General features: G+C 46.5%; 1 protein-coding gene across 3 annotated transcripts in view; it reads left to right on the forward strand.

Moving 5' to 3' along the window:
• LOC309328151 (RNA binding protein fox-1 homolog 1-like) overlaps positions 1-18,961 on the forward strand; it is a 41,225-nt gene extending 22,264 nt beyond the window's left edge. For 2 of the 3 annotated variants that reach the window (XM_081838147.1, XM_081838149.1), the window contains exons 3-12: positions 2,149-2,292; positions 3,192-3,245; positions 5,339-5,431; positions 7,692-7,752; positions 8,949-9,002; positions 10,999-11,134; positions 12,307-12,346; positions 13,214-13,284; positions 14,241-14,313; positions 17,775-18,961. In XM_081838147.1, the coding sequence (XP_081694273.1) occupies positions 2,149-2,292; positions 3,192-3,245; positions 5,339-5,431; positions 7,692-7,752; positions 8,949-9,002; positions 10,999-11,134; positions 12,307-12,346; positions 13,214-13,284; positions 14,241-14,313; positions 17,775-17,819 (771 nt within the window). In that variant the 3' untranslated portion in view covers positions 17,820-18,961. The remainder of the gene's footprint in view (positions 1-2,148; positions 2,293-3,191; positions 3,246-5,338; positions 5,432-7,691; positions 7,753-8,948; positions 9,003-10,998; positions 11,135-12,306; positions 12,347-13,213; positions 13,285-14,240; positions 14,314-17,774) is intronic. The other variant, XM_081838148.1, reaches the window with a different exon arrangement.
• Positions 18,962-27,055: the final 8,094 nt, after the last annotated feature.

A 27,055-nucleotide genomic window follows, 5' to 3' on the forward strand; every position in this document is an offset into this window, starting at 1 on the left:
TACGGCCTTACCTGCCGTTTCTAAGAACAAAGCCACAGAGCCCAGGCTTCTTTGGTGATTAGCAGGTCAACAGTGAGACTTCGTGCTCCACCAAGCCTGTTTGGACATTCCTGCCTTCCTTGTCATCGCAAGGAGGCGCTAGGTGGTAGCACATGCCCCAGACAGGGCCTTCCCCCTCTTTGCCAGGCTGCAGCAGGAATTTCAAAGACAAGTTCAACTCTGTCCCCCTGCCGGATTAATTGCTTCTCTCAGGCTCTTCTCTCCCCTCCCCCCACCCTTTGGCACTTAAAAGACATTGCAAGAGAGGCTACCCACACCTCGGACGTGGCCTTGGAATGTTGCATCGTGGTGATTGCATCGTGAGTCGAGGGGGACCATCTGCATGGAGAAGAGGGGTGGTGGTGTCCGGTTTGGGGTCCCCCAATCTTCTCCACAAGGTTTTTGTGAATCATGCCCTCTCTCACTTGGCCCTGCTTCTTCTCTCCACTAATGTCCTTCTGTGTGTTGGTTTGTGTCCATCCTCTCCATTAACCCAAGCCAGAATGTTTTGCTGATGCATTGGGACATCTGTTTTTTCCCCTTCTGGTTGACCAGGAAAAGTTTGGGAAGAAGAAGATTGGCCCCATCTTCCTTGCAAAGGGAGTGGATCTGATTTTGGGGGGGTGGGATTGGGTAGGAAACAAGGAGGGGATCTGGCCTTCTCTCTCCTGAACTTTCATGCCAACAGACAATATAAACAAAAATGACCAAATGAATTTGTGGAATTAGCAATTGTGTGAATTGTTTAAGAGTAAATATAGCAGATGGGGGAGCCCAGCCTTGAGCAGAATTCTGGCAGGGGAGCTTCAGAAATGAATTCTGCCCTTTCTCACTTGCTATTCACACAATTGCAAAATGTGTGACAGGTGTCACATTGAGTTGGCCTCCCAGTTTCACATGAATCCTTCTGCAGATAAATATACCAGCTCTTGCTGGACAGCACCACTTTAGGTTTCAAGGGCAAAGGAGTTCATGACTGACTTTCTCCCTCCATTTAAGAAAATTTATCTGCATATGCGGTGCTGGCGTGCCAGGCAGAAAAGCAGGCCAAGAAAAAGCTCCTCTTTGATCTGCTTTCCCCCCCAAGGGGAGTGAGTCCAGTTCTTGTTTATAAACTGAGAGAACACCCATACATCTAAGGAGCTTCCACTTGAACCTGAAATGGTGCTGTCCCAGGAAGACTGCACCATTATTATGGTTATGTATTCATCTACTATACTGCCTTTCTGCTAAAGCACTCAAGGTGGTTCCTGTTTTGAAATAATGGTATACAAGGTAATAGACAAACAGTATGAAAGGAAAAGAGGAACGGGGAAGGAAGCAGTAAATAAGTCAATTTGGTGATTTCATAGTCTCTCACGATTTCTTTCTACAAGCAGATTGGCCCTTGCTTTGTCTAAAGCAACCTTTCCCAAGCTGGTGCCCTCCTCATGCTTTGAACTGTAACTCCCATCAGCTTCAGCCAGCATGGCCAATGGTCAAGGATGATAGGACTCTGAACCCATTACACATCTCCTTGGCCACTGTGAGAGCAGAATGCTGGACCAGATGGGCCTTTGGTCTGATCCAGAAATGGTCCTCCTTATGTTCCGGCTGGTCAGAAGAATGGATAGTACTAAGGCTAGACAGAGCGATAGTCTGACTCAGTGTGAGGCAGCTTCAGATGCTCAACGTTGGGATGATGCTGGTTGCTGGCATCTGATGTCTTGGACACCACTTTCACTACACACATATACACAGGCCACACCTGCTTGCTTTCTCCTGTACAAAGATCAGAGCAACAGAGTAAACGTGCTACAAAGATGCTGCTGAATATCCCCCCCACACCATGGTACCCAATTTCCTCCCACCCCATCTTGGCAACAGTTAGACTCCATAGACTGACGTTGCCACATTGCGAGTCTCTGCACATCCTCAAGACCACTTGCACATGAACTGGAGAATGCCCATTGTTGGAACATGCCCAGCTCTGACCACCTTGTTCTGCCCATGGCACGACTTGGGAGTGTTATACTACATGCCCTCTGTGCAAGTGTTGCAAGGGGAGGGTTGCCTCAGTGGTGTTTGTGATCCTGCTTCTTTTCCTCCTTGCCCCACCCCTCCCCACAGCAGCCGGAAGAAGCCCCTGCGCCTGAGCTGTCCCCCGAGGCGGAGGAAGCAGAAAGCAGCGAGAACAAGGCCCAGCCCAAACGCCTGCATGTGTCAAACATCCCCTTCCGCTTCCGTGACCCAGACCTGCGGCAGATGTTTGGGGTGAGTCTTTCCTCTTCCCTGCTTCCCTCCAACCTGAGTCATGTCGTGTGATGCTTTTGTATGCATTGATCTTTTAATTCATCCTCCTCACGGGTCTCTAGAGTAGGGAAAGTACAGGGCTTGGTCTGGAGTGGGTGTGTAAGGGCCCTTCAGCATCAATGGGCCCTGGGCTGCTGCCCAACATTGCTGGATGTTGACGCTGTGGTGCCAATCCCAGCACTTTGCTGGATGTGGAGGTCTGGGGTGGCATGGTCATATTGCAGGGGTGGCTGAATCCAGTGGCATAGCGTGAGGGAGGTTTCCCCAGGGGCGGTTTTCCCCAGGTGCAAAATTGTTAGGGACACAAAATTTCAACACTCGGTGCTGCACTCTTCTGTCGCTGGGTTCCATCAAAAATGGCTTCTCCATGCGAACCAGGAAGTGACCTCTTCAGACAGCAGAACAGCTCTTCTTTTCTTATCTCTGCAGCTGCAATCTCCTGGGTGACGTGGATGCCGTTAGGCAGTTGAATGTGAATGCATAGTGTGCTTCCTCCCCTCCACTGTGTGGCTTTGGGCACTGGCAACCCATGTTATGTCACTGGCTCAGTATGTAGCCCTCTAGATACTGTTAGACTCCAACTTCCACCAGTCCCAGCTGCATGGCCAATGGCCAAGGGTGATGTGAGTTGTAGACCAACAAAATAGGGAAGGCCACAGGTTCTCCACTGTTGCCACATGGAATGCATAAGGAGATGCAGGGATAAGTTGTGTATCCAGCCATGCTGGAGGATGGCTGAGTTGTAGGGGAAGCACTAAGTTTTGTATTAGACACTGTCATAAATTCGTTATGCATGGTTTCTAGGGCAGCAGGCTGTGTATTGTCTATGTCAAAGACTGACTTTTCCCCTCCCCCCCTAGCAATTTGGAAAGATCTTGGATGTGGAGATCATCTTTAACGAACGTGGCTCCAAGGTATGGAAATACTAGCTGCCAAGAAGGAGTGCAGAGGTGTGTGGACAAGAAAGTCAGGGTTTGCTGGGCAAAGCTGAGCAATTTCTATGCCAGGGATGGGAGACCTCTGCCCCTCCAGACATTGCTGGCCCGTAATTTCCATCGTTCCTGGCCACTGGCCTTGCTGATGGGAGTTGAAGTCCAACAGCATCTTGAGGGCCACAGATTCCCCATCCCTAGTCGATGGTCTCACAAGCACACTGTACAAGTGCAGGACTTGATGTTGATCAAGTGGCCAACTTGGTGCCTATGGGAAGCCCACAAGCAAAGCTAGAATGTGGTAGCACACTGTGTTGCCCTCTTCCCATTAGCAACTGGTATCTGGTAGCACACTGCCTCTGAACATGGAGGTTCCATATGCCCCCTATGGCAGAGGAGCCACTGATAGCCGCCTACTCCACATTTCCCCCCCTAGGTAAAGGTAAAGGGACCCCTGAGCATTAGGTCCAGTCGTGACCGACTCTGGGGTTGCGGTGCTCATCTCGCTATATTGGCCGAGGGAGCCGGCGTACAGCTTCCGGGTCATGTGGCCAGCATGACTTAGCCGCTTCTGGCAAACCAGAGCAGTGCACGGAAATGCCCTTTACCTTCCCGCCAGTGCAGTACCTATTTATCTACTTGCACTTTGACATGCTTTTGAACTGCTAGGTTGGCAGGAGCAGGGACAGAGCAACGGGAGCTCACCCCGTCGGGGGGATTCGAACCGCCGACCTTCTGATCGGCAAGTCCTAGGCTCTGTGGTTTAACCCACAGTGCCACCCGCGTCCCATTTAATCCCCCTAATCTCCCTTTAAATCAGTGTTTCTCAAACTCCTTCTGTCTTCCATCTGGACGAGCAAGAGGCGTTAACAGAATCCAAGAGTACATTCTAGCCAGGCCAAAACACTCAAGGGGAGAGGACAAAGCAGGGTGGGTAAGGGGTGTTCGGCCTGGAATCTCAAGGGCCAGGTAGATTATGAGAATCTTCTCCTTTTTTCCCAAATTAATTTTTATTTGGTATTAAAAATTAAAATTAACATTCAAAATCACAAATAAAAAAAAATACACAAGATTCTCCCGAATCTTTGGACTTCCCTCCACCCCTCCCTGGGTTCCATACTTATCCTTTTCTACTGCATATTTTAAGTCACTCCAATTATTTGACTGTCCATTACAGGCATAGGCAAACGCCGGCTCTCCAGTTGTTTTGGCCTACAATTCCCATCATCCCTAGCTAACAGGACCCAGTGGTCAGGGATGATGGGAATTGTAGTCCCAAACATCTGGAGGGCCGGAGTTTGCCTATGCCTAGTCCATTATATTCAAAGTCCTTGTTACATTACAAGTGTTATTATTAGAGTTCTGCTAATGAATTCAGCTGTTTACAGTGGTCTTCCAAATACAAAATAAATCTCTCCCCCTTCTTTGTTAAAATTTTGATCTTCCTGGTTTCTGATTTCCCCGGTCATTTTTGCCATCTCTGCGTAGTCCATCAACTTGGTCTCCCATTCCACTCTGGTAGGGACCTTGCCGTCTTTCCATTGCTACGGGACCGCCTCTCCTAGTATGCCCTGTGGAGGACCTTAAGGTCCACAAATGACAACACTTTGGAGGTCCCGAGCCGCAAGGTGGTTAGATTGGTCGCAACTAGGGCCAGGGCCTTTTCAGTACTGGCCCCGACTTGGTGGAATGCTCTGTCACAAGAGACCAGGGCCCTGCGGGACTTGACATCTTTCCGCAGGGCCTGCAAGACAGAGCTGTTCCGCCTGGCCTTTGGTTTGGACTCAGTCTGACCCTTATGTTTCCCTCCCCTTATGGTTTTGATCTATGGGCTACTTTTAAAATGAGGCTGCATTTTAAATTGCATTTTAACCTGTATTTTAAATTGGGTTTTTATTCCTATTATGATTTTACTGTAATTCTACTGGTGTTAGCTGCCCTGAGCCCAGCTCTGGCCAGGGAGGGCGGGGTATAAATAAAATTTATTATTATTATTTATTATTATTAAAAGCATCCTGGCGGCATACTTACCTGGCAGGGGGGACACCATGATCACGAAGAATCTTCTCTCTTAGGGCTTTGGCTTTGTCACCTTTGAAAACGGTCAGGATGCTGACCGGGCGCGGGAGAAGCTGAACAGCAGCATTGTGGAAGGAAGGAAGATTGAGGTAAGAATTTACCGTGTCCACAGCATAAATGCCTGTGTGCATTTCAGTACCCACATGCTATGGGCTCTTGCCTGGGAGCTTAGTCCCTAAAAAAAAGAAAAGAAAAAAAAAAGAGGTCCCTTGATCAATGAATACTATATATGCTAATACTGAACTAAATTTTCCAAGTGCTAGTCCTTGTACCATCCGCATACCAAAGGGAAATATCAGTGGGGCTTTTTTTTTGCAGAGGTATATATATATATAAAACTTCTGGAGAATCCCCCACAGCCTTAGTTTTAAAAACAATTTTTTTAAAAACCCCTGTCTTTAGCAGTTGTTTTGTTGTGTAGTGTTTTTAATGTTATTTTAGTCGAGTTTCTTTAAACTGCCTTGGGATTCAGGTGCAGTGCCGGATTTACGTATAAGCTAAACAAGCTATAGTTTAGGGCCCCACTCTCTTGGGGGCCCCCCAAAAATGTAAAGGGGAAAAAATCTGGATGTACATTTCCAAAATAAAAGATAAAAAACAAAATAAAACCTACATACAGCAACAGTGTTTTGTGTTGTGTAGGTTCCTATGATGTAAGTCATGGGCCCCGCCTGCTAGCCTGCTCCCTAAAATATCGCTGGTTTGCTCATTTCTATATATAGGGTGCCTACATTCTTCATGTGCAAATGGCTTTAGATACGTATTAGGTCTATACATTACCAAATAGCATATATTCAACATAAAAAACAGCGACAATTTGTTGTTGGCAAAGGACAGCTGGACATATAAAGGGCCCCATTACCTGTAGTAGCTTAGGGCCTCATCAAACCTAAATCCGGCCCTGCTCATGTGGAAGGCAACTCCTTAAATAAATAAGGACTGAGCATGCTCAGTGCATGTGGAGGGACCAGAAAAAACCCCAAGTGAGGGGTAGAATGGAGTGGTTGGAACAGAAGCACCCCACGTGGCAGCAGTTTGCATGTTCAGACCCAGAGACCTCCCCACTAAATAAATTCACACATGACTCAAATTTTAGTTTTGGTTTTTGGCAGAATTTAGGCCACAACTTTACTGATTACAGAAGGTGAGTGGTTGCATAGGCTCTGGTTCAACTAGTTCCCTGCACTCTTGCAGGCAGTGCTGACCCAGGCCACCAGCATAGGTCAGCCAAGGGTGAACACCTAGGAAGGTGAAAAGCCGGGTACAGACTCTGTTCACCACCCAAATGCCCCCCTGGACTCAGGTACGGGCACAACCCCCTCTCAGGGGTTGACCAAACCAGTTGAGTCCCTGGATTTCTTTAACAGTATACCCTTCACATAGGGATGGCGAGAGTGAGAGCGTTCCCCCTATCCCTATCACTTGAACCAGAGCCTATCCGCAACCTTACAAGTTGTGACGATTTGCTACGCGGCAGGCGAAACCCAAATGGCAACAGCCAATCAGTCAAGGTGTATTTTAGTGTATTTTTTATCTCTGTTGGAAGCCGCCCAGAGTGGCTGGGGAAACCCAGCCAGATGGGCGGGGTACAAATAATAAATTATTATTATTATAAAATTATTAAGGGGAAATTCCAACCGTGCCCCTGTCCCAACAACAGATGAAGGGCATAGCAAGGTCAATAGCACAAAGCCCTAATATTAGGGAGAGGTGGGCGGGTGTTCCGAATGCACGAGCCGAAAGAGGAAGCTCTGGGTCAATGTGCATGGGCATAGATAGGTCCCTCGATCCATTTGGACTGCACCCCATTGGCCAGATGGAACCCAACATCGAGGGACCTACCAATTGGGTGTTGTGGCAACCAATCAAACCCACCCACAACACAGGAGGTCAGTCTCCAGGCCTCACCACAACATGTGCCCTCTTTTAGGGAGGACATGATTTGTCACAGGCCATGTTCTTCTCGTTTGCCCACCAGGCAGGATCCTGTATAACTACGTGTGAATGTGCACATGTGAGAAATACCTGAGGTGCTCAGATATTGGACAAGCCTTACCTGCATGAATCCCCTCTTCTGTACAATTATCAAAGGTGCAGAATCCCTGTCCTCACTTGCCTTTGAGTGTACCAGGAACACCACACAGGCACAAATAGGCTCAGTACTGAACACACACACACACACACACACACACAAATCCACCTTAATTCAAACCCCTTAAGAGCCTTGTCAAAATCATCACTGTGTGCCTATCTATTCACTTGTCCCACTTCTTTGGAGGAAAAGAAGAAGATGCTAACAACAACTTGTTATGCATGTGGCCTCACTTCCTGCTTCCTTCTCCCATCCAGGTCAACAACGCCACAGCCCGTTTAGTCACCAAGAAACCACCGGCAGCACCAGTGGTGAATGGTATGTAGCAGCTGGAATAAAAATAGCAACAATAAATTTGGTTTACGATTCACTTGCCACGTAGTAATTCTCCAAGCAGCTTACATATTTTTTAGAGCATGTTAAAAACAAAAAAACCCACCAATACATAGCTGTAAGTACTAAACAATAATCGGAACCATCTTTCCTATTGGGCTTACTGGCGCGTTGCGCCAGGGCGCTGGCCTCTCGGGGGCGCCCCAGCGAGTGGGGGAGTTGCGCGGCTTTGCCGGCGGCCTCCCCTTTCCTGCATGCCCGCCAGCTGTGCCCCGTCAACCATATGGTTGGCGGGCGTACAGCTTGCCTCCCAAGCCTCCGCGGGAGGAGAGCAACTCTGGGAAATGGGGGGGTGGGGGGGATCTTTGAACCACAGCTCCAAATATGCTTAAGGTGGCCCTGACAATAATCAAAATGTGGGATGCAGGTGGTGCTGTGGTCTAAACCTCTTGGGCTTGTCGGACAGAAGGTTGGCGGTTCGAATCTGCACAATGAGGTGAGCTCCTGTTGCTCTGTCCCAGCTCTGTTCGAAAGCACACTAGTGCAAGCAGATAAATAGGTACTGCTGCGGTGGGAAGGTAAATGGAGTTTCCGTGCGCTCTGGCTTTCGTTGTTTTGTTGCACCTGAAGTGGTTTAGTCATTCTGGCCACATGACCCAGACAGCTGTCTGTGGACAAACGCCAGCTCCCTCGGCCTGAAAGTGAGATGAGCACCACAACCCCCATAGTTGCCTTTGACTGGACTTAACCGTCCAGGGGTCCTCTACATGTTACCTTTACAATAATCAAACAACAGACACAATGAAACAGCAGCAAAAACATATACAGTGGTACCTCGGGTTAAGAACTTAATTTGTTCTGGGGGTCTGTTCTTAACCTGAAACTATTCTTAACCTGAAGCACCACTTTAGCTAATGGGGCCTCCCGCTGCCGCCGCACGATTTCTGTTCTCTTCCTGAAGCAAAGTTCTTAACCCAAGGTACTATTTCTGGGTTAGCGGAGTCTGTAACCTGAAACGTCTGTAACCTGAGATACCACTGTAACTTGTAAACAGCAAAATCATCATAATTGGTTCGTTAAGGTTAGGGTCAAGACTTAACTGGAGATAGACCGGGAAATAGTAATGAAGATAGGACAAGTTTCTCCTCTGAGTCTCTCCTTATTTGTCTGTGTCCGTTTAGGATGGAAGATCAATCCTATGGTTGGCGCTGTCTATGCCCCTGACCTGTACACAGGTAAATCCCCACCTCTTTGCGATTACTTTCCCCTCCTAAACTTCCACCAAGTTCCACATTTTTGCCTTCCTTTCTCATTCACCACATACCCAAGACCCCAATTCCTGTACACATTTATTTAGGGGATTTGCTTGGAATCAAGTACAGTGGTACCTCGGGTTAAGTACTTAATTCGTTCCGGAGGTCCGTTCTTAACCTGAAACTGTTCTTAACCTGAAGCACCACTTTAGCTAATGGGGCCTCCTGCTGCCACCGCACCGCTGGAGCACGATTTCTGTTCTCATCCTGAAACAAAGTACTTAACTCGAGGTACTATTTCTGGGTTAGTGGAGTCTGTAACCTGAAGCATATGTAACCTGAAGCGTATGTAACCCGAGGTACCACTGTAAGTTCTATTTTATGATCCCAGTTACTAACAATCCCACACTGTGGGTTGGCTCTGTGCCTGATCAGTGGACTTATCTAGCACCAAACCAGAATACAAGGTTTAGCTTTTCTACCCCTGCAATTTTCTCGTTCATTTGGGGTTCAAGGGGCTGCAGAGCAGAGAGTTGTTTGGCTCTGCCATCCTGATTTGTGCTCAGTGCTTCGCTGCTGTTTATTGTACCTCTGGGGAGGCTTCCCAGCTGAGTTGAAGCAGTCTGTGTTGTCAGGCTGACAGAGATCCAGCTGGAGCATGCTGGGTTTGGTCTTTTTTTTGAACGTGTATGTGTATAATTTCCTAAGGCCTCAGGAGTATCAAGACTAGCATTCCTGAGGCATCTCTCAGCTAGGGATGTGGGGAAATCTCATCAAAAACAGGAGCATCAATTGCTGCAGTTTGCATGTTCGTGCAAGGTAAGGCGCTAAAATCATGCAAGAAGAATGCAACAATTCCTGGCTATCTTTTTTTTCCTTTTTAGTCTGCAAACATTATGCAAACACCAGTGTTTTTGATGTTCTCCTTTCATTGAAATCAGCTGCTTAATTCATTGTGCTAGTTTCAGCCCCACTGGAGAACGAGGGAATTGTTGGAAGAAGCTGAACCATAGAGGAAGAGAAACAGCCCCGATTGTGGCGAAAACAGGATGGGACAGAAATGGTTGCCTCCTTATATCCAACCCTGACTGAAAATCTCAGTTGTGGTGAAATTCTTCTGTGGCTTCTCAGAATCCTGTTCTAGGGCTCCCCCCCCCTCTCTCTCTCCTTATTTGAAAAAGAATTTGGGCCACCCACTCCTTCTTTAAGTCACCCAATTCCCCTTGAGCTCATGCTCAAGTTTGCCTCCACCATTTCTGCCCCTAGTGGGATATGGACTCGATGGCCCTTGTGGTCTCTTCCAACTCTATGATTCTATGTATGTCCCATTTCCTTCCATTATGGACTGAGCAAGCTCCAGATGCTTAGACACACTCCCTGGCCTTTGGGGACATCTGTGAAAAAAGCTGTTTCTTATTAGGCAAAGTCCATAGAAGGCCAAAGGACGTGGGTGGTGCTGTGGGTTAAGCCACAGAGCCACAGAGCCTAGGGCGTGCCAATCAGAAGGTTGGCGATTCGAAACCCTGTGATGAGGTGAGCTCCTGTTGCTCGGTCCTTGCTCCTGCCAACCTAGCAGTTTGAAAGCACATCAAAGTGCAAGTAGATAAATAGGTACCGCTCCAGCGAGAAACAGCACTGTTCTGGTTCGCCAGAAGGGGCTTAGTCATGCTGGCCACATGACCCGGAAGCTGTACGCCGGCTCCCTCAGCCAGTAAAGAGAGATGAGCGCCGCAACCCCAGAGTCGTCCGCGACTGGACCTAATGATCAGGGGTCCCTTTACCTTTACCATAGAAGGCCAAGAATGAGGGCACCTGAATAATCCTGGCACCACGTCATTTCCATTCCTGGTACCCGACTTGAATGTGACTTTTATTGTGGAGAATATTTAGCAAGCTGCTTTGAGAGCCTCCTGGGGCTATAAAGTGGGATATAAGTATTGGAAATAAACACATTAATATCCTTCTTCCTCCCATCTAGTGGCGAGCATCCCTTACCCCATGATGGCACCAGCTGCCCTGGCATATCGTGGGGCTCTGCGAGGGCGTGGCCGAGCTGCCATCTATAACCCCATTCGAGCAGCTCCTGCCCCGTCTCCAGTTCCAGCCTATGGCAGGTGAGAGACGGAGACTGTTCTGTTTGTTTTCATGGGGACAACTTCTATAGCCCTAAAAATAGGTCCTGAAGTCTGGAGGTTTTGCTAAAAGTCCCCCTCAAAATCTTTGCAACGAGCAAATATGTTTTTATTAAATAGGCACACTTGCATTATAAATGTGCATTTCCTTTTCAAATCTGCACAAAGAAAGAGAGAAATGAGCCCAAGTCACTTGGGGATCTGGCCATTGCTGGTATTCGGCCCCCAGCAGATTACACCCGAGAGAATGCCGCCCTTAAGAAGGAAAAAAAGCTTTGTTATTTCTTTTCTCTGTTCATTTGGAATATTTTAAGTTGCCCTTTAATCGTAATCAGTCTCATAGTGGAATGTAAAACCCTCAGTCAAGTAAAACAGATGCAAATATAACATTCCACTGAATGCAGGCATGGCCAAACTTGGCCCTCCAGCTATTTTGGGACTACAACTCCCATCATCCCTAGCTAACAGGACCAGTGGTCAGGGATGATGGGAACTGTAGTCCCAAAACAGCCGGAGGGCCAAGTTTGGCCATGCCTGACTTAATGGCAAGAACAGGTAAAATGGACTTCTTGCAGTTAGGAAAGTAATGGGGAAATGCATTGAAAAGTGCGGAATGAATGGCTTAACAGGAAGACATATAAACATCCCGTGAGGAAACCTGAATGAATGCGGGCGGAATGCTCGTTGTCATTTTACCTTCTCCTAAAAAAAATGGAAAGTACTTCTCCAAATTTCCGAATCCAGTTTGTCAATGAATCAATCAGTAAAAACTGAGGGAAATTTTATTAGGTTTATTATTTAGTTTATTAAAGTTTCTTATTAAGGGGAAGTTTGCACACAAATGTGTACGTTGCTGAAAGTAACATCCAAAATATGCCTTATATTAGCAGAAACAGCTTGGAAAAATGCATGACGTATATTAGGCACAAGTGTGTGTATTAGGAGAAATGTGTTTGAAAACACTTTTGGGGTAGGTGGTAATAGATATTTTTTTAATGCATGAGATGATACAGAAATAGGACAAACTGAATTTAAGATTAGAACAATAAGAAACTGAGAAAAGCACAGATTGACAGATTTATCATCCCCTGTTGATAAGATGGGCAAGGTAGAGGACCATCTGTGCTGATTTTCTTTTTTCTTTTCCCACCTAGTGTGCTCTATCCAGACAGTCTGTATGGCTCTGACCTCTACGTAAGTCTTTACCTGGGTTTCTTTGGGTTTTAGGGTTCAAAGGTCCTGGGTATGTGCAGGCACCAGTTACCTGTGAGTAGAGAAAACAGAGTGGGTTGGGGACTGGCTTCATGGGTTTTGCATGGCAAAGGTCAAGGTTGTTCTTCGGGGGTGCATCTCTCAGGGCAGGTGAGCTAGCAAAATAGTCCTGCAAAACTGGCAGGACCCACAAAATTGGGTAGAACGAAGGATTGCATTGGAAACAAGATGGCATGAGAAATGAGGAACATGAGAATCTTCCTTTTAGAGGCAAGACCTTTGGCCTGAAGGAAAAGGGCATTGAGCCATGTGCAAGTCTGGGTGATCCAGCATGAGAATTGCTCCTGATGTGGGGGTTTCATGTGGGCCTGAAAGAGTGGGAATCCATCCTTTAAGACTGTATTTTATCTATTGAAGAGCGGTCCAGAGACTGCATCTTGTTGTGTGGCCATGCACACACAGTTAATAAATAAAATTAACAGTAATAACAAATAGAGTGTCATGTAGAGGTTTTGCGAACTAACATCACTCATAAGACTGTGTGTACAGCGTAGACCTTGTGCAAACATCTGGTGGCTAGGCAGGTCTCCGAAATGCAAAATCGGTGCACTAGTGGATGGCCGAGAGGCAAAATTCTTGTGTAAGAAGAAGCAGAAAATAGGCATGGGTTCTCTTGTGGGTTGAACTGTGAGGTGAGTTCCAGTGGTCGCTCTTGATCACGATTCAGAAAGGGGGGAAGAAGGTGCATGGAGGAAGTTTTTTGTTTTCCTTTGAAGAACTGGAGATGGGGCGGCCTTCAAGAATCATGCACGATGGGCTATTGAATTGAATTGAATCTTTGAATTGCAGGGTTATCCTGCAGCTTACAGAGTGGCCCAGACGCCTGCAGCTGCAGCAACAGCAACGGCTTATAGCGATGGGTGAGTTTGAGACAGATTGTGTGCCTTGTCCAAGAGCAGGGGTAGGCAAACTAAGGCCTGGGGGCTGGATCGAGCCCAATTGCCTTCTCAATCCGGCCCGCAGATGGTCTGGGAATCCACATGTTTTTACCTGAGTAGTTATCTCCCGCTTGGACTACTGCAATGTGCTCTACGTGGGGCTATGTGGGGTGACCCAGAAACTACAACTAATCCAGAATGCGGCAGCTAGACTGGTGACGGCCACCGAGACCACATAACACCGGTCTTGAAAGACCTACATTGGCTCCCAGTACGTTTCCGAGCACAATTCAAAATGTTGGTGTTGACCTTTAAAGCCCGAAACAGCCTCGGTCCAGTATACCTGAAGGAGAGTCTCCACCCCCATCATTCAGCCTGGACACTGAGGTCCAGCTCCGAGGGCCTTCTGGCGGTTCCCTCACTGCCAGAAACAAAGCTACAGGGAAACAGGCAGAGGGCCTTCTCGGTAGTGGCGTCCGCCCTGTGGAACGCCCTCCCACCAGACATCAAAGAGATAAACAACTACCTGACATTTAGAAGACATCTGAAGGCAGCCCTGTTCAGGGAAGGTTTTAATGTGTGACATTTTAATGTATTTTTAATCTTTGTTGGAAGCCACCCAGAGTGGCTGGGGAAACCCAGCCAGATGGGTGGGGTACAAATAATAAATTGTTGTTATTGTTATTGTTATTGTTATTGTTATTGTTGTTATTGTTATTGTTATTGTTGTTGTTGTTGTTGTTATTGTTATTGTTATTGTTATTGTCATCTCTGGGTTATTTGTGGGGCATAGGAATTCGTTCATTTCACCCCCCCCCCAAAAATATAGTCCAGCCTCCCACAAGGTCTGAGGTACAGTGGACCCTGCTGAAAAGGTTTGCTGATCCCAGCCCTAGAGGCTTATCTGATTATCTCCTCTCGGGTCTTTTGGTTCACAGGTATGGACGGGTCTACACTACCGCCGACCCCTATCATCACACCATGACCCCCGCCTATGGAGTCGGTGCCATGGTGAGTCACTGCATCAATGGCCAGGCGTATCGCGTCCCCATCACAGAATCACAAAGCTGGGTGGGCATGGAAGACCATGCGTGCCCAATCACCCGCTGCAAGGCAGGATCAGCTCAGGCGATCTGGTTCCCAGCAATGTAAGCACTGAGCAAGCAGAATGGAGGAAGTTGCTTCAAGAGCAGCAGTTTAGCTTCAGAAGATAACTGCACATGAGACAACCCCCTCATCCCCAAGGAAGCATTTCCCCCCTGGGACTGAGCTGGCATTTTGGTGGCTGCTTCATAAAAAGGTTGGGAAATGTCTGCCTGTTTGGAGTGAGGGCTGTGCTTTCTGAATTGGCTTTATTTGCCCTTGATGATGTCAGCCTGCAGCCAAACTGGCTCTGCAGAATTGCAGTAGTGTTCCATTTACTGCCTGTACTGTGATTCAGTTGTTGGACAAGGAGGAAGACATAGTGATTAGATGATGGTGTCTAGCTGCAACAGGGGTAAATAATGTGCTGGATCCATGTTTGCAGCAGGTAGTTCCTGATGAAATCTGTGGGACTTTGAAGTCATGACTAACTTGTCCCACTAATGTCAATGGGGCCAGGTTTAAGCAACAGGAGTTAAAGTTCTGTGTTCACTTACTTGGGAGTAAGTCCCACTGAACTGTATGGGATATATTTCTGAATACACACATATAGGATTGCCCTGTCAGACTGGATTCAACCCAATGTCTGCAAACATGAGCATGAGCAGTAATTTCATCTTTAAAATTATAGTGGGGGACGATTTGGCTTGGCTCTTTTTATATATAAAAAAAGAGGAAGATGGAATAAACAAACAAACAGACAGCTGTTTAATAAACTACCATAATGTAATCATATCTCAAAAGAATACAGCTGTTCGTACAAGGGTGTAACATGGCAGTAGGTTTTCCATGAAGGCTCAGAAACAGAAAAGCCAAAGTCATTAAAACCAAACTCTGGTGTGCTATTTTAAACGAGGACCATCATAGATATGTGAAAATTCTCATCACAATACTGGGTGTTGCTTGACTGAAAAATGCCCAGCAGAGGGCAGTGTTTACCTGTCTATTAAGGGTCTTCTACTTTTTCAAATAACAAGCATGGACAATCCCTGTTCCTTTTGCTCCTATGTGAGATTCCAGTTTCGGTGCTTTGTTTGGCAGCTTAAAAAGTTCTGACGGAAACGAAACAGTGCATTGAGCTTGTGCATAATGTTGTAAATTAGAAATGTCACAGTGTCTGATTTAGCCCAAACTTCTGACCTGAGGACAGCCATACAACTCCCCAAAGTAGGGTGGTTGGTGGGAGTTCTATACAGTGGTGCCTCGCAAGACGAAAAGAATCCGTTCGCGATTCTCTTCGTCTAGCGGTTTTTTCGTCTTGCGAAGCAAGCCCATTGACGGCTTATCGGATTAGCGCTATTAGCGGCTTAGCAGCTTTTAGCGGCTTATCGGCTTAGCGGATAAGCGGCTTAGCGGCTTAGAAAAAGGGGGAAAAAAGGGGGAAAAACCTGCAGGAACTCGCAAGACATTTTCGTCTTGCGAAGCAAGCCCATAGGAAATTCGTTTTGCGAAGCACCTCCAAAACGGAAAACTCTTTCGTCTAGCGAGTTTTCCGTCTTGCGAGGCATTCGTCTTGCGGGGCACCACTGTATTGCATGTGAAGGGGAAGCCTAGACAGACAGGAAGCACAGGTCTCTTGGGCTTCCTGTCCTCTGTATCTTCCTTTCAAATAATCTAGAGCTGCAGGCATCTTATTCGTTGGGGAAGAGAGCCCCCAAGAGGAATTCTGGGGAATGGAAAGGAATAGGGTAGGACAGCTCTTCCTATCTGGCTCAACTTTCTGTTACCCACCCAAGGTTAAAAAAAAACCCAGCAACTTGAGGGTGCCATGGTGCTCACATATGGTGTATTCTCAATTTATGCAGTTGATCTATGAGGGATGAATTGCGTGAATGTACCTATCTTTAAGCAAAGAACTAAAATAGATTATGATGGTGATTCCATATACCAGTAGGGAATCTTTCAATAAATATCCATCTTTAGTTAAAACAGCGCCATCCATGCAGAAGAGGGAAGGTATTGAATGGTTTAGAGCGGAACCCCAAAGTTTGTAGAAATGCAACACACACGGATAGGAGGTAATTAGGACTTAGCAGGCTCAGTGGTCATGGAAAACTGACTGGGGGAGAGTGTAGAAATCTGGTGGTGGTGGTGGAAGAATGGAATACCCTGGGGAAAGGGGCATGGCTGGAATACTGAACAGGAGTGCTCTACACTGCAACATTTTGTTGCGGATCCTACATCGTTTCTACAATGCAGACACGTACACTGCATTTTACTACTACTACTACTACTACTACTACTATATTATTTTTGACGCGCCCCTCTGGCTGGGCCTCCCCAGCCACTCTGGGCAGCTCCCCACAGAATATTAAAAACACGATAAAACACCAAACATTAAAAACTTCCCTAAACAGGGCTGCCTTCAGATGTCTTCTAAAAGTCAGATAGTTGCTTATCTCCTCAACATCTGACTGGGAGGGCGTTCCACAGGGCGGGTGCCACTACCGAGAAGGCCCTCTGCCTGGTTCCCTGTAACCTCATATCTCGCAGTGAGGGAACCACCAGAAGGCCCTTGGAGCTGGACCTCAGTGTCCAGGTTGAACAATGGGGGTGGAAATGCTCCTTCAGGTATAGTGGGCCGAGGCCATTTAGGGCTTTAAAGGTCAGCACCAATACTTTTAATTGTGCTCAGAAACATAATGCATGTAAATAGACAAGTCCCCGCAGAGTTCCCAGTTTAAGTAGGTCTTGAAAGACCTACACTGGCTCCAAGTACGTTTCCGAGCACAATTCAAAGTGTTGGTGCTGACCTTTAAAGTCCTAAATGGCCTCGGTCCAGTATACCTGAAGGAGCATCTCCACTCCCATCATTCAGCCCGGACATTGAGGTCCAGTGCCAAGGGCCTTCTGGCGGTTCCCTCGCTGCAAGAAGCCAGGTTACAAGGAACCAGGCAGAGGGCCTTCTCAGTAGTGGCACCCACCCTGTGGAATGCCCTCCCACCAGATGTCAAAGAGAAGAACAACTACCAGACTTTTAGAAGACATCTGAAGGCAGCCCTGTTTAGGGAAGCTTAATAGACTATTGTATTTTAGTATTCTGTTGGAAGCCGCCCAGAGTGGCTGGGGAAGCCCAGCCAGATGGGTGGGGTATAAATAATAAATTATTATTATTATTAAATTATTATAATAAAACTGTAGGAGGTACCAGAGGAAGAGAAGAAGATAGCAAGAGGGATTACATGACATATAGGCTTTGCTAAGGGAGGTGATGAGGATTATGAAGTCAACGTAGCTTTGTTTTGTTAACTCCTTCCTGTACTATTATTTTGACTTTTCCTCCTGTACAACTTTCCCTTCACCATGCCTGTTCCCTCTCTTTCCGGCAGGCCAGCTTGTACCGAGGAGGATGCAACCGTTTCACTCCATACTGAGGGACCAAGTGCTGGCGCTGAGCATCTCGGAGGCACCTGTGAGCTGATGGCACAGGTGGTGGGACCTGGCGCTGAGAACCTTGCGTGTGTTTGTGTGTGTGGTGTATATGTGTGCGAGAGGAAGGCAGGCAGGTGATCGGTGAAGATACCTCTCAACCAGCAGGACGCTAATTCTGGGTGACAGTCAGATGACGACAGCTCAGGTGTTTCCTCCAGTCTCTTCAAAGCCTTCGTCGTTCCTCACAAATTCTGGCCTCTCCTGTGTTTTGCTGTTGGGCAGAGGCCAGCAGTTGGATGGTCGACACAATTCAGATGAAGGGCAAACTGAAAACGGGCTACCACAGCTAGGTTACAGGATTGGCAAGGTGCATAGGATGAAATCCAGTTCACTTCGCGGCAGTGGGGCAAGCTAAGGCCTAGGCAAAAGCCATTCCCTAGAGTTCTCTGTGATAGATCAGATCTCCTTTGTGTCCTTCCACCACAACCATAAACCAGTTTAAATAGTTATGGCGCCTGATTATGGAACCTTGAGGAAGATTGGAGATTCAAGGATAGAATAGTGTATTTCTTCAACCAAGAATACTCAGGCCCTTCGAGTTTGGCAGATGGACTGGGGAACTGTGAGAACAAAAACGGATTCCAGACTAGTTTTGAATTTCAATTCGCCTTCACTACAACATGTGCATCAGTTATGGCTTCCCTAAGAATCCTGGGAAGTGTAGTTTTGAAAATGCTGAGAATTCTCTGCTTTTGGTTCCTAAGCCCCTCCCAGGCCACAATTCCCAGGGTTCCCTGGGGTATAGTCCCCCCCACCTCGTGTTATAGATCTGCCATATGGTTTAGCGAGCGGAGGTTCAGAATCATCGGTGCAAGGGGTGGACTTTGGTAACCTTTTGTAATATGGCATCCTGTGCAAGGCCAAAAACTGGCACCCCCAAATTGATCTTCTCAATTCTGGATCTTCACAGTTTTGCACCCCCTTGGCTTGGCGCCCTGTGCAGGGGATCTGCCCGTACCACCCTAAATCTGGCGCTGATCTGTCTCTATCTGTCTCTGGAGTTCTCCCCTTCCTTCTCTCATTCCCTGTCCTTTCCCTCCTCTTTGGTTGCTCTTTTATAAATATATATTTTCCTCATTCTGCACTCATACTGTATTCTTTTGTGCTCTCCTGTACTTCTGATCTGCTTTGGGTATCAGCTTATGATAGGTAGCGGCTCAAGCCAGCCTCTTACTTTTCTGTGAAAACTTTGAGACTATTTTTTTTATCAAAGCCAGGGGAAACTCACAGTATATTTTTATAAATATTACTTCCCTATTTTTTATTCTTTTGTGTATCTATCTACAGTGGACCCTCCGGATACAAACTTAATTCGTTCCAGGGGTCTGTATGTACCCAGAAAAGTGCTGCCTCTGCGCATGCACGCGGTGCGCTAGAACGCTTCTGTGCATGCACAAAGCACACAGAGTTTGCTTCCAGGTTTGCCACGTTCACAACCCAAAAGTTAAGTTACCTGAAGGTAACGTAACCCAAGGGTCAACTGTATATCTAATGGCCATGATGCAGCAAAATGGCTTTGTGTGCAGGGCTTAGTAGTGGAAGTTTTCCTTACACAGAAAAAGCAAATGAACTCAAGCAGGGCTTCTATGCCACGTGTTGAACCTGTTCAACAATCAGGTGCTGTTTTGCAGGACCCTCCTGTGCACATCATATTGTGCAAGAGTTTTGCATATCTGTGCATAGAGAAGGATGTGTGCGCACACACATGTATGTATATATTCACACATTCTTCTGGATCTCAGCCAATGCTGCATCAAACTTAGGTTACACACTATTCCAAGTCCCATTGATCTGAATGTGCTCAATGGTTTCCCATTCAAATCCATTGGACTTGTACCTAATTTTGCCTGGATTTCCCCCAAAAAATAAAATAAAAAGTTTTTTTGTTTTTTTTTTGAGGGCTGGGGTTTTGACTCATTCATTTTTTTAAAAAAAACCAAACCAAGCTGGGAATGTTTATAGCTGGAAAAGAAATTTTGATATTTAAAAATGCAAAAGAGACAATCCAAAAAGAAGTCATAGAAACTGATAACACAAGGAGTTTCCGATGAAGCAAAGGGGCATTAAAGAACTCATGCAGAGCGGAAGCCTAAGGAATGTTAAAGGTAAAGGTAAAGGGATCCCTGACCATTAGGTCCAGTCGTGGCCGACTCTGGGGTTGCGGCGCTCATCTCGCTTTATTGGCTGAGGGAGCCGGCGTACAGCTTCTGGGTCATGTGGCCAGCATGACTAAGCCACTTCTGGCGAACCAGAGCAGCACACAGAAACGCCATTTACCTTCCCGCCGGAGCGGTACTTATTTATCTACTTGCACTTTGACATGCTTTCTAACTGCTAGGTTGGCAGGAGCAGGGACCGAGCAACGGGAGCTCACCCCATTGCGGGGACTCGAACCGCCGACCTTCTGATCGGCAAGTCCTAGGCTCTGTGGTGTAACCCACAGCGCCACCTGTGTCCCAAGGAATGTTACGAGGCAGTTTAAACACAGAACAAAGACAAAACTGGAGTGCATCTCAGCAGCTAATTCATTTTCCTCTGAAGGAGGCTGAACCCAAAGCAGAAGCCATTTCTGTTTCTAGCAATTTGCTTTCCACGTATTTCTGGGCTTGGGTGTCTGGCAGTGTCTGCTCAGTTCACAGTGCAATATCTCAGGGAAACCTTTCTATATAGATGCTTGTTCTTTTTTTCACTGTTTCCTTGTTACTGTAATAAAATCCTGATTCTGGCTAATTTCTTTTACTCTGCCTCTTTTACTTCCTTCTCCTCCTCCTCTTCCTCCTCCTCCTCCTCCTCTGTTGCTGTTGCTGCCTACTTCCTCTTGTCTGGAATGAAGGCCACATCCAAACCAAACATTTAAACCATTTTAAGAGACGCAGCTTCCCCCAAAGGATCCTAATAACTGTAGCTTATTAAGGAGAGTTGTTTGAAGCCCCTCCCCAACAAAATACAGTTCCCAAAATTCTTTGGGTGGCGGAAGCATGACTCTTATATGACTTTAAGAGTGCTTTATATGTATGTTAAGGATGTGACTGAAGACTTGCTTGCTTTCAGCTCCTAACTGGCAAGGGTGTTTAGTGAAGGACAGGAGTAAAGCAAGGCTGGAGTTAACTGAAAAGCACTGCTGTTGGTGCCTTCATCCCACCCTTTGCCTCTGGTTAAATAGGCCTGGTAGGTTTTTTTTTTAAAACCCTGCCAAACCTGTTTGTTCACAGGTGACAGTGGAACAAAAGACACTTGCATACACCATAGTAAGCGATTCCTCTCTCAAAACTACTTTGACTTGTTTTAAGCGTGTTTTGCCTGCCTTGATCCTAAGAATAGTTGATTACAGGGGTCGAGCATGGAACATAGGATCGTGAACTTCCCTGCTGGTCTTTGGAGAGGGATAAACTGGGTCATCCAACCCCAATGGTGAAACGGAACGAGGTTGGTTTCATTTTTGTAACTTGCAGTACTGTGGAGCCTGGATTTCCCTCTAGCCAGAGTGGTTTGTATGTTGCCCTGGGCAAGTGCAAAGGCTCGGCATTCAGCATGCTAAACTTTCGCTTTTTAAGAACCAAGTTCCTTATCCTTCTGACTGTGACGCTTGAATGCATGTTAGCAGTGCCTGTGGAAATTGCAGAAAGCAGAGACAGGATCTGAGAAAAATACAGTCATACCTTGGATCTCAAACAACTTGGCTCCCAAACGATTGAAACCCGGAAGTGACTGTTCCTGTTTTCGAACGGTTTTTGGAAGCCAAACATCTGACGCGGCTTCTGCAGCTTCCGATTGGCTGCAGGAGCTTTCTGCAGCCAATCAGGAGCTGCGCTTTGGTTTCCAAACCTTTTGGAAGTCAAACGGACTTCTGGAACAGATTCCATTCGACTTCCAGGGTACTACTGTAGGTCTAGGGTGGGATTCTGGTACTCTTCCCCAGTTCCTTGTCCCAAGATTCATTTTTTAAAAACACGCACAGAGCACACATCCTCCTGACTATAGCCTTTAATGAGGATTTAATCTGAGTTTCTTTAGTGGGCAGAACAGGTGACCTGAAATGATGCGGTTTTAATGGGGATGCTATCCAATGCATAGCTTCTCATAAACTTAGCAGTTTGATTTGCCTTTTCAAGGAAGGAAGGAAGGAAGGAAGGAAGGAAGGAAGGAAGGAAGGAAGGAAGGAAGAGAAATGGCTCCTTAGTACTTTGTCAGAATGGGGGCTTCCTCAATGCCTTGCTTCCTGCTGCTTACTCTTTCTCTGCTCATTCATCCCATAATTCCCTCCTCCTGTCATCTTTCAGCATTGCTGCTTGCCCCAGATCATGCTGGAAAGTCAAGCTAAAGGGCCACAAAAGACTTGGTCTGGTTCAACATACGTAGCTGGATGAAGAGGTTGGGTGGTGTGGTAGGGCCCGGACTACAGCTGGGGGATACTGAACGTTGCCCTTTCAAAAATAAAAGCTAAATCCTGCACGTAGAAAACCAAAATACAAGGAAGAAAGATTCTAGCCCAGCCCTTTGCTTACTGTGGCACATCTCTGCATTTGCCTTCTGCTGAGCTTTTCTGCCTCCTTGGCCACTTACTCTCACGCTCCTTTGCTTGTCTGCTCTCCCTCGAGCCCCTGTCACTTGCTTGCAAACGCTCCTTCCTCCTTTCTTATCCTGCTCTCTGTTTCTCTCTTGCATTCTGTCCTGCATGCGGTCTCCATTTTGCTTCTGTCCTCTTTTTATTGCTTAAAGGTAAAAGTAAAGGTACCCCTGACCATTAGGTCCAGTCGTGACCTACTCTGGGGTTGCAGCGCTCATCTCTCTTTACAGGCTGAGGGAGCCGGCGTACATCTTCCGGGTCATGTGGCCAGCATGACTAAGCCGCTTCTGGCAAACCAGAGCAGTGCACGGAAATGCCATTTACTTTCCCACCGGAGCGGTACCTATTTATCTACTTGCACTTTGAGGTGCTTTTGAACTGCTAGGTTGGCAGGAGCAGGGACAGAGCAACGGGAGCTCACCCCGTCACGGGGATTCAAACCGCCGACCTTCTGATCGGCAAGTCCTAGGCTCTGTGGTTTAACCCACAGCGCCACCCGTGTCCCTCTTTATTTCTGGTTAAAATTAGACGTGATATGTGAGGAAATGGGAGGGAGGGAATGCCTTAACCCTGTTTCATCTGCCTCCTACACCCCTTTTTTTGCTTGAAATCACCCCCCTCTGTTTGTCCACTCAGTGGGGGTGGGGAATACTATTTTCCCCCCTGCAGGGAGAAAAGCAATTTGAAGGTGGGTGGTTTCTGATCAGGGTAATGGTCTGGAGGGCAACAGATTAAGCAGTCCCTGCACCACGCCATTGCCATCCATTTCCCCACTTAAACTCATAGCCTCCCAAGGTTACCTTTATATATTTAAAATAATGGGGGGAAGACAAGTGGGGCAGCTAGGGCTTAACCTCAGGGCCTAAGTCCAGGGGCCTCCAGATGACCACCTGAGAATGGGAGATGATGGGGAGAGAAGGAAGGAAGACTGGTATCGGCACTTGAGCAAGCATGGACATGCCAGGGCCCATCAAGGCTGATAGTAGTCTCCCTGGCATCCTTTCTTCTTATTTTTTTTAAAAAATATGTTATAGTCAAAGTGGTGGACCAGGCATGTACATGGTCACAGATGCCCATTTTTATTACTACATTTACTTCAAAAATATACCGTATTTATGCAAATCTAATGTGCCATTGAATCTAATGCGTGCCTTAATTTTCAAAACCTTGAAACCCCAAAATGTATTTTCTGGCGAATGTAAATGCGCCATCAAATCTAATGTGCACCCTAATTCAATCAATCAATCAATCAATCAATCAATCAATCATTTATTTATTTATTGTGTTTGGCTAAAAGTCATTACAGATCCAGCAAGCTGTTAAAAGAAATCCAGAGGTATACATCCACTTACAATAAGTCAATATTAACGAATCGCCTGCACAGTCTACAGCATTGCCTTTTATACAGCTAGCACAAATACTTTGGGCGGCTTTAGCAACCAGGCCTGTTTTGTATGCGACAAGTGGATCTTTTTTGCGACATTATTTAGCCAAAAAAAGTGTGCATTACATTTGAGTAAATACAGTATTATCCTTTTCTACAGCAAAATTGTGCCCATTCCCAAATATTTAGCAGTAGAAGCAAACGCCATTTATTTATTTATTTGTTTAGTGATGATGTTGCTAAGATTTAAGTCAGTTAAAAATGTGAAACTGCACATTCTCAAGAATATATTTTTACTTTAAAAAACTAGAGTGGGCAAACTTTTTGTTGTTCTTCTAATTTATCGGGAATGTAGGAGGAGTTACAAAGCATGGCATGGGGGGGGGGGAGAGGGAAGAGAAATTAAGGCTTCCTCCCTCCGCAACATCTGGAAGACCTGGAAGTCCAGCATCTAAAATTAGCTGGCTGTGCCACATGGAAAGAGACACATAACTGTGCATTGCTTCTGATTTGGCCGTCAGCATCTTGGCATTTCATTTGCTCTTGTCTTCCCTTCTCTGCCCCCTGCATTGATTCCCCCCCCCCCCTCTGCCTCTCTGTTGCTCTCTCTGCTTTGGCTCACATCGCCTTTGCTTTCTTTCCCACTGCTTTTGTGTCTTTGCCTTCTCGCCCTTGCTTGGTGATTCTCATTTCTTCTGTCGCTTTATTCCAACTCTCTTCCTCTATTGTATCAGCTGAGGATTTCTCATAGTTCATTGTCACGTGATACCTGCAAGCCATCACATGAAAGGATGAGACCCTAGCCTGCTCCCCTCCTACAGGCATCATTGGTTGCTCCTCTTGTCGTCAAGAACTCTCCTGGTCCTGGTGAATGGCAGGAACGGGCTCTTCTCGTTTCCGCAATTCAGAAGAAAGGGCCGCCAACTGAAAGTGATGGCGAGAAGTCACCTTGCAGTGAGCGGCTTTGCTGAAACAAAAATGAACATGGGAATCTAACATTAGCATGTATCTTGCTCTCTCATTGACTTTGCTCTCTAGCCTTCTTCTCTACCTCCTTCTCTACGGTCTCTACATTTGTGCTGATTTGCATCCTTCCTTTCTCTCTCTCTCTCTTCCTCTCTCTGTGTCTTTCTGCCACTCCTCACCTTTCTTGTCTAATCTTTTTCATCTTCTGTACTTGCCCTTTCTGGGTGCTTCCTGGTAGGAGCTTAATAGTTCAAGCAGTGTATTCACATAGAGTGGACAATAGTGGTGGGTTTTTTTAAAACAACAACAACAACCCAAAACCAGATTTTCCCCAGGAAAGGGCAAATCCAGATTATATGGGGAAAACAATAAAGGCTGACATTCTGGTCCCAATGACAGCATCTGGTCCCCGCAAAAAAGCTTGCATGCATGAGCAGAACCCACCTCATCATAAACCAATCTGGAAGCAACTTTTGAGAGGATCTCCTGATTTGCTTATTAACAAAACAAAAAAAAAACAAAAAAAACCACTAAAAGTGCCAACCCTCAGCTCTGATTTTGATCAGAGCAGATGCACTGGGGGAGGGGGGGGAGAGAATGTTTTAACACACTCTCCCTATCACTCTCATGTAAGTAGACTCCCCGAGCTGCATTTAGCCCTTCTTGGGTGGAGGGTAGAGATACTGGTATCGTATGGTGCCATGTTCCCTTTTGCTCCTCACTTTTCTTTATTAGTATTCTACCCCCTTTTCATCATAGAACTCAAGACAGGACATGTGGGAGGTCTGCAGTCCAAGCGCTGACCAAACCCACACCTGCTTAGCTTCAGCAAGGGTTCCACAGCATGGGTCTCTGGGTCATGTTGAGAACCAGTTGCCTCCTCATCACCCTACTTCTTTCTTTCTTTCTTTCTTTCTTTCTTTCTTTCTTTCTTTCTTTCTTTCTTTCTTTCTTTCTTTCTTTCTTTCTTTCTCTCTCTCTCTCTCTCTCTCTCTCTCTCTCCCTTCCTTCCTTCCTTCCTTCCTTCCTTCCTTCCTTCCTTCCTTCCTTCCTTCCTTCCCTCTCTCCTCTCTCTCTCTCTCTCTCTCTCTCTCTCTCTCTCTCTCTCCCTCTCCCTCTCCCTCTCCCTCTCCCTCTCCCTCTCCCTCTCCCTCTCCCTCTCCCTCTCCCTCTTCTTTCTAGCTTCACTCTTACCTTGGCTGGGTCTCTGTCTTCTTTTGCCCTCCAGCTCCCTTTGCTTTGCCATCTCCATGCATCTCATGCACTCGCCATCCCTTTGTGTGTTTCATACCTGCTCTCCATTTCCTTTCTTTACTCTCATGCTTTCTGATTGCTCACTTGGAGCTGAGCCAGGCCTGCATGTCTGTTGCCAAACACATGCTTAGCAATTTGGCTATAAAGGTGAAGGGAGAGTTGCCTACTTTTGTCCATAAATGGAAAGTGGGGACAATAACTAGACTTGTCTTCTCTACCACCTTCCACTTTATGGCCAAACTGGTGAGTGTGTGTTAAATATGCAGGTGCCTGATTTGGAGCTTGATTGCTTTCTTAGGTTGCCTCTTCTCCTCTCTCTCTCTCTCGCTTGCATTCTGCTTTCTCACCTATCACTCTTGACTTTTGCTTTCTCTGCCTCTTCCAGATGATTTCAGGGTAGCGAGCAAAGAAATGGGAGGTGAATGGGCAGAAGAAAGGAGCCCTTTAGACACTTAGATTTAGTGTTAAAGGCAGCACACAGACCTAATTTCAAGCAAGCTCAAATGCAGGGGTGTCTACAGTCTGTATGCAACCATAAAGCCTAGGAACACTTCATGCAATGCATCAGAAAGGCTGGTTCTCTCCCGAAAAAGGCTGATGGATGCTTAAATGAGTTGTAGCCAGTAAGAGTTTCAAATAAGCAAGATTGCAAAGGGCCACAAAAATGCTGTCAAATAGTCCCACCATAGCAAGACTACCTTATATGGGGAAAGGGAAATATAGTCGATTCTGAGAAGTGCCACTTGGGTGTTAAGATCCTTCTTTAAATCGATAACTGAAGGCCTTACATCTCACTCAGTTCATCCTTACTGTGTCTATTTGCATAGTTTCTTACTGGGCAATTCCAGACTGTCCCTATTTTGGGGTGGGATTCAAACTCCAGCAAATTCAGGTTGCACAATTAAAATGGATTTGGAGCCCTTGTGCGATAAACCAGCTTCTCCAAAAATATTGTGCTATATTACAGTAAGAAAAGTGTACCAGATGCAAAGTCACCTAACCTCCAT

Source organism: Podarcis erhardii, assembly GCF_964252035.2.
Source record: "Podarcis erhardii genome assembly, chromosome: 13".
Classification (NCBI taxonomy): Eukaryota; Metazoa; Chordata; class Lepidosauria; order Squamata; family Lacertidae; genus Podarcis; species Podarcis erhardii.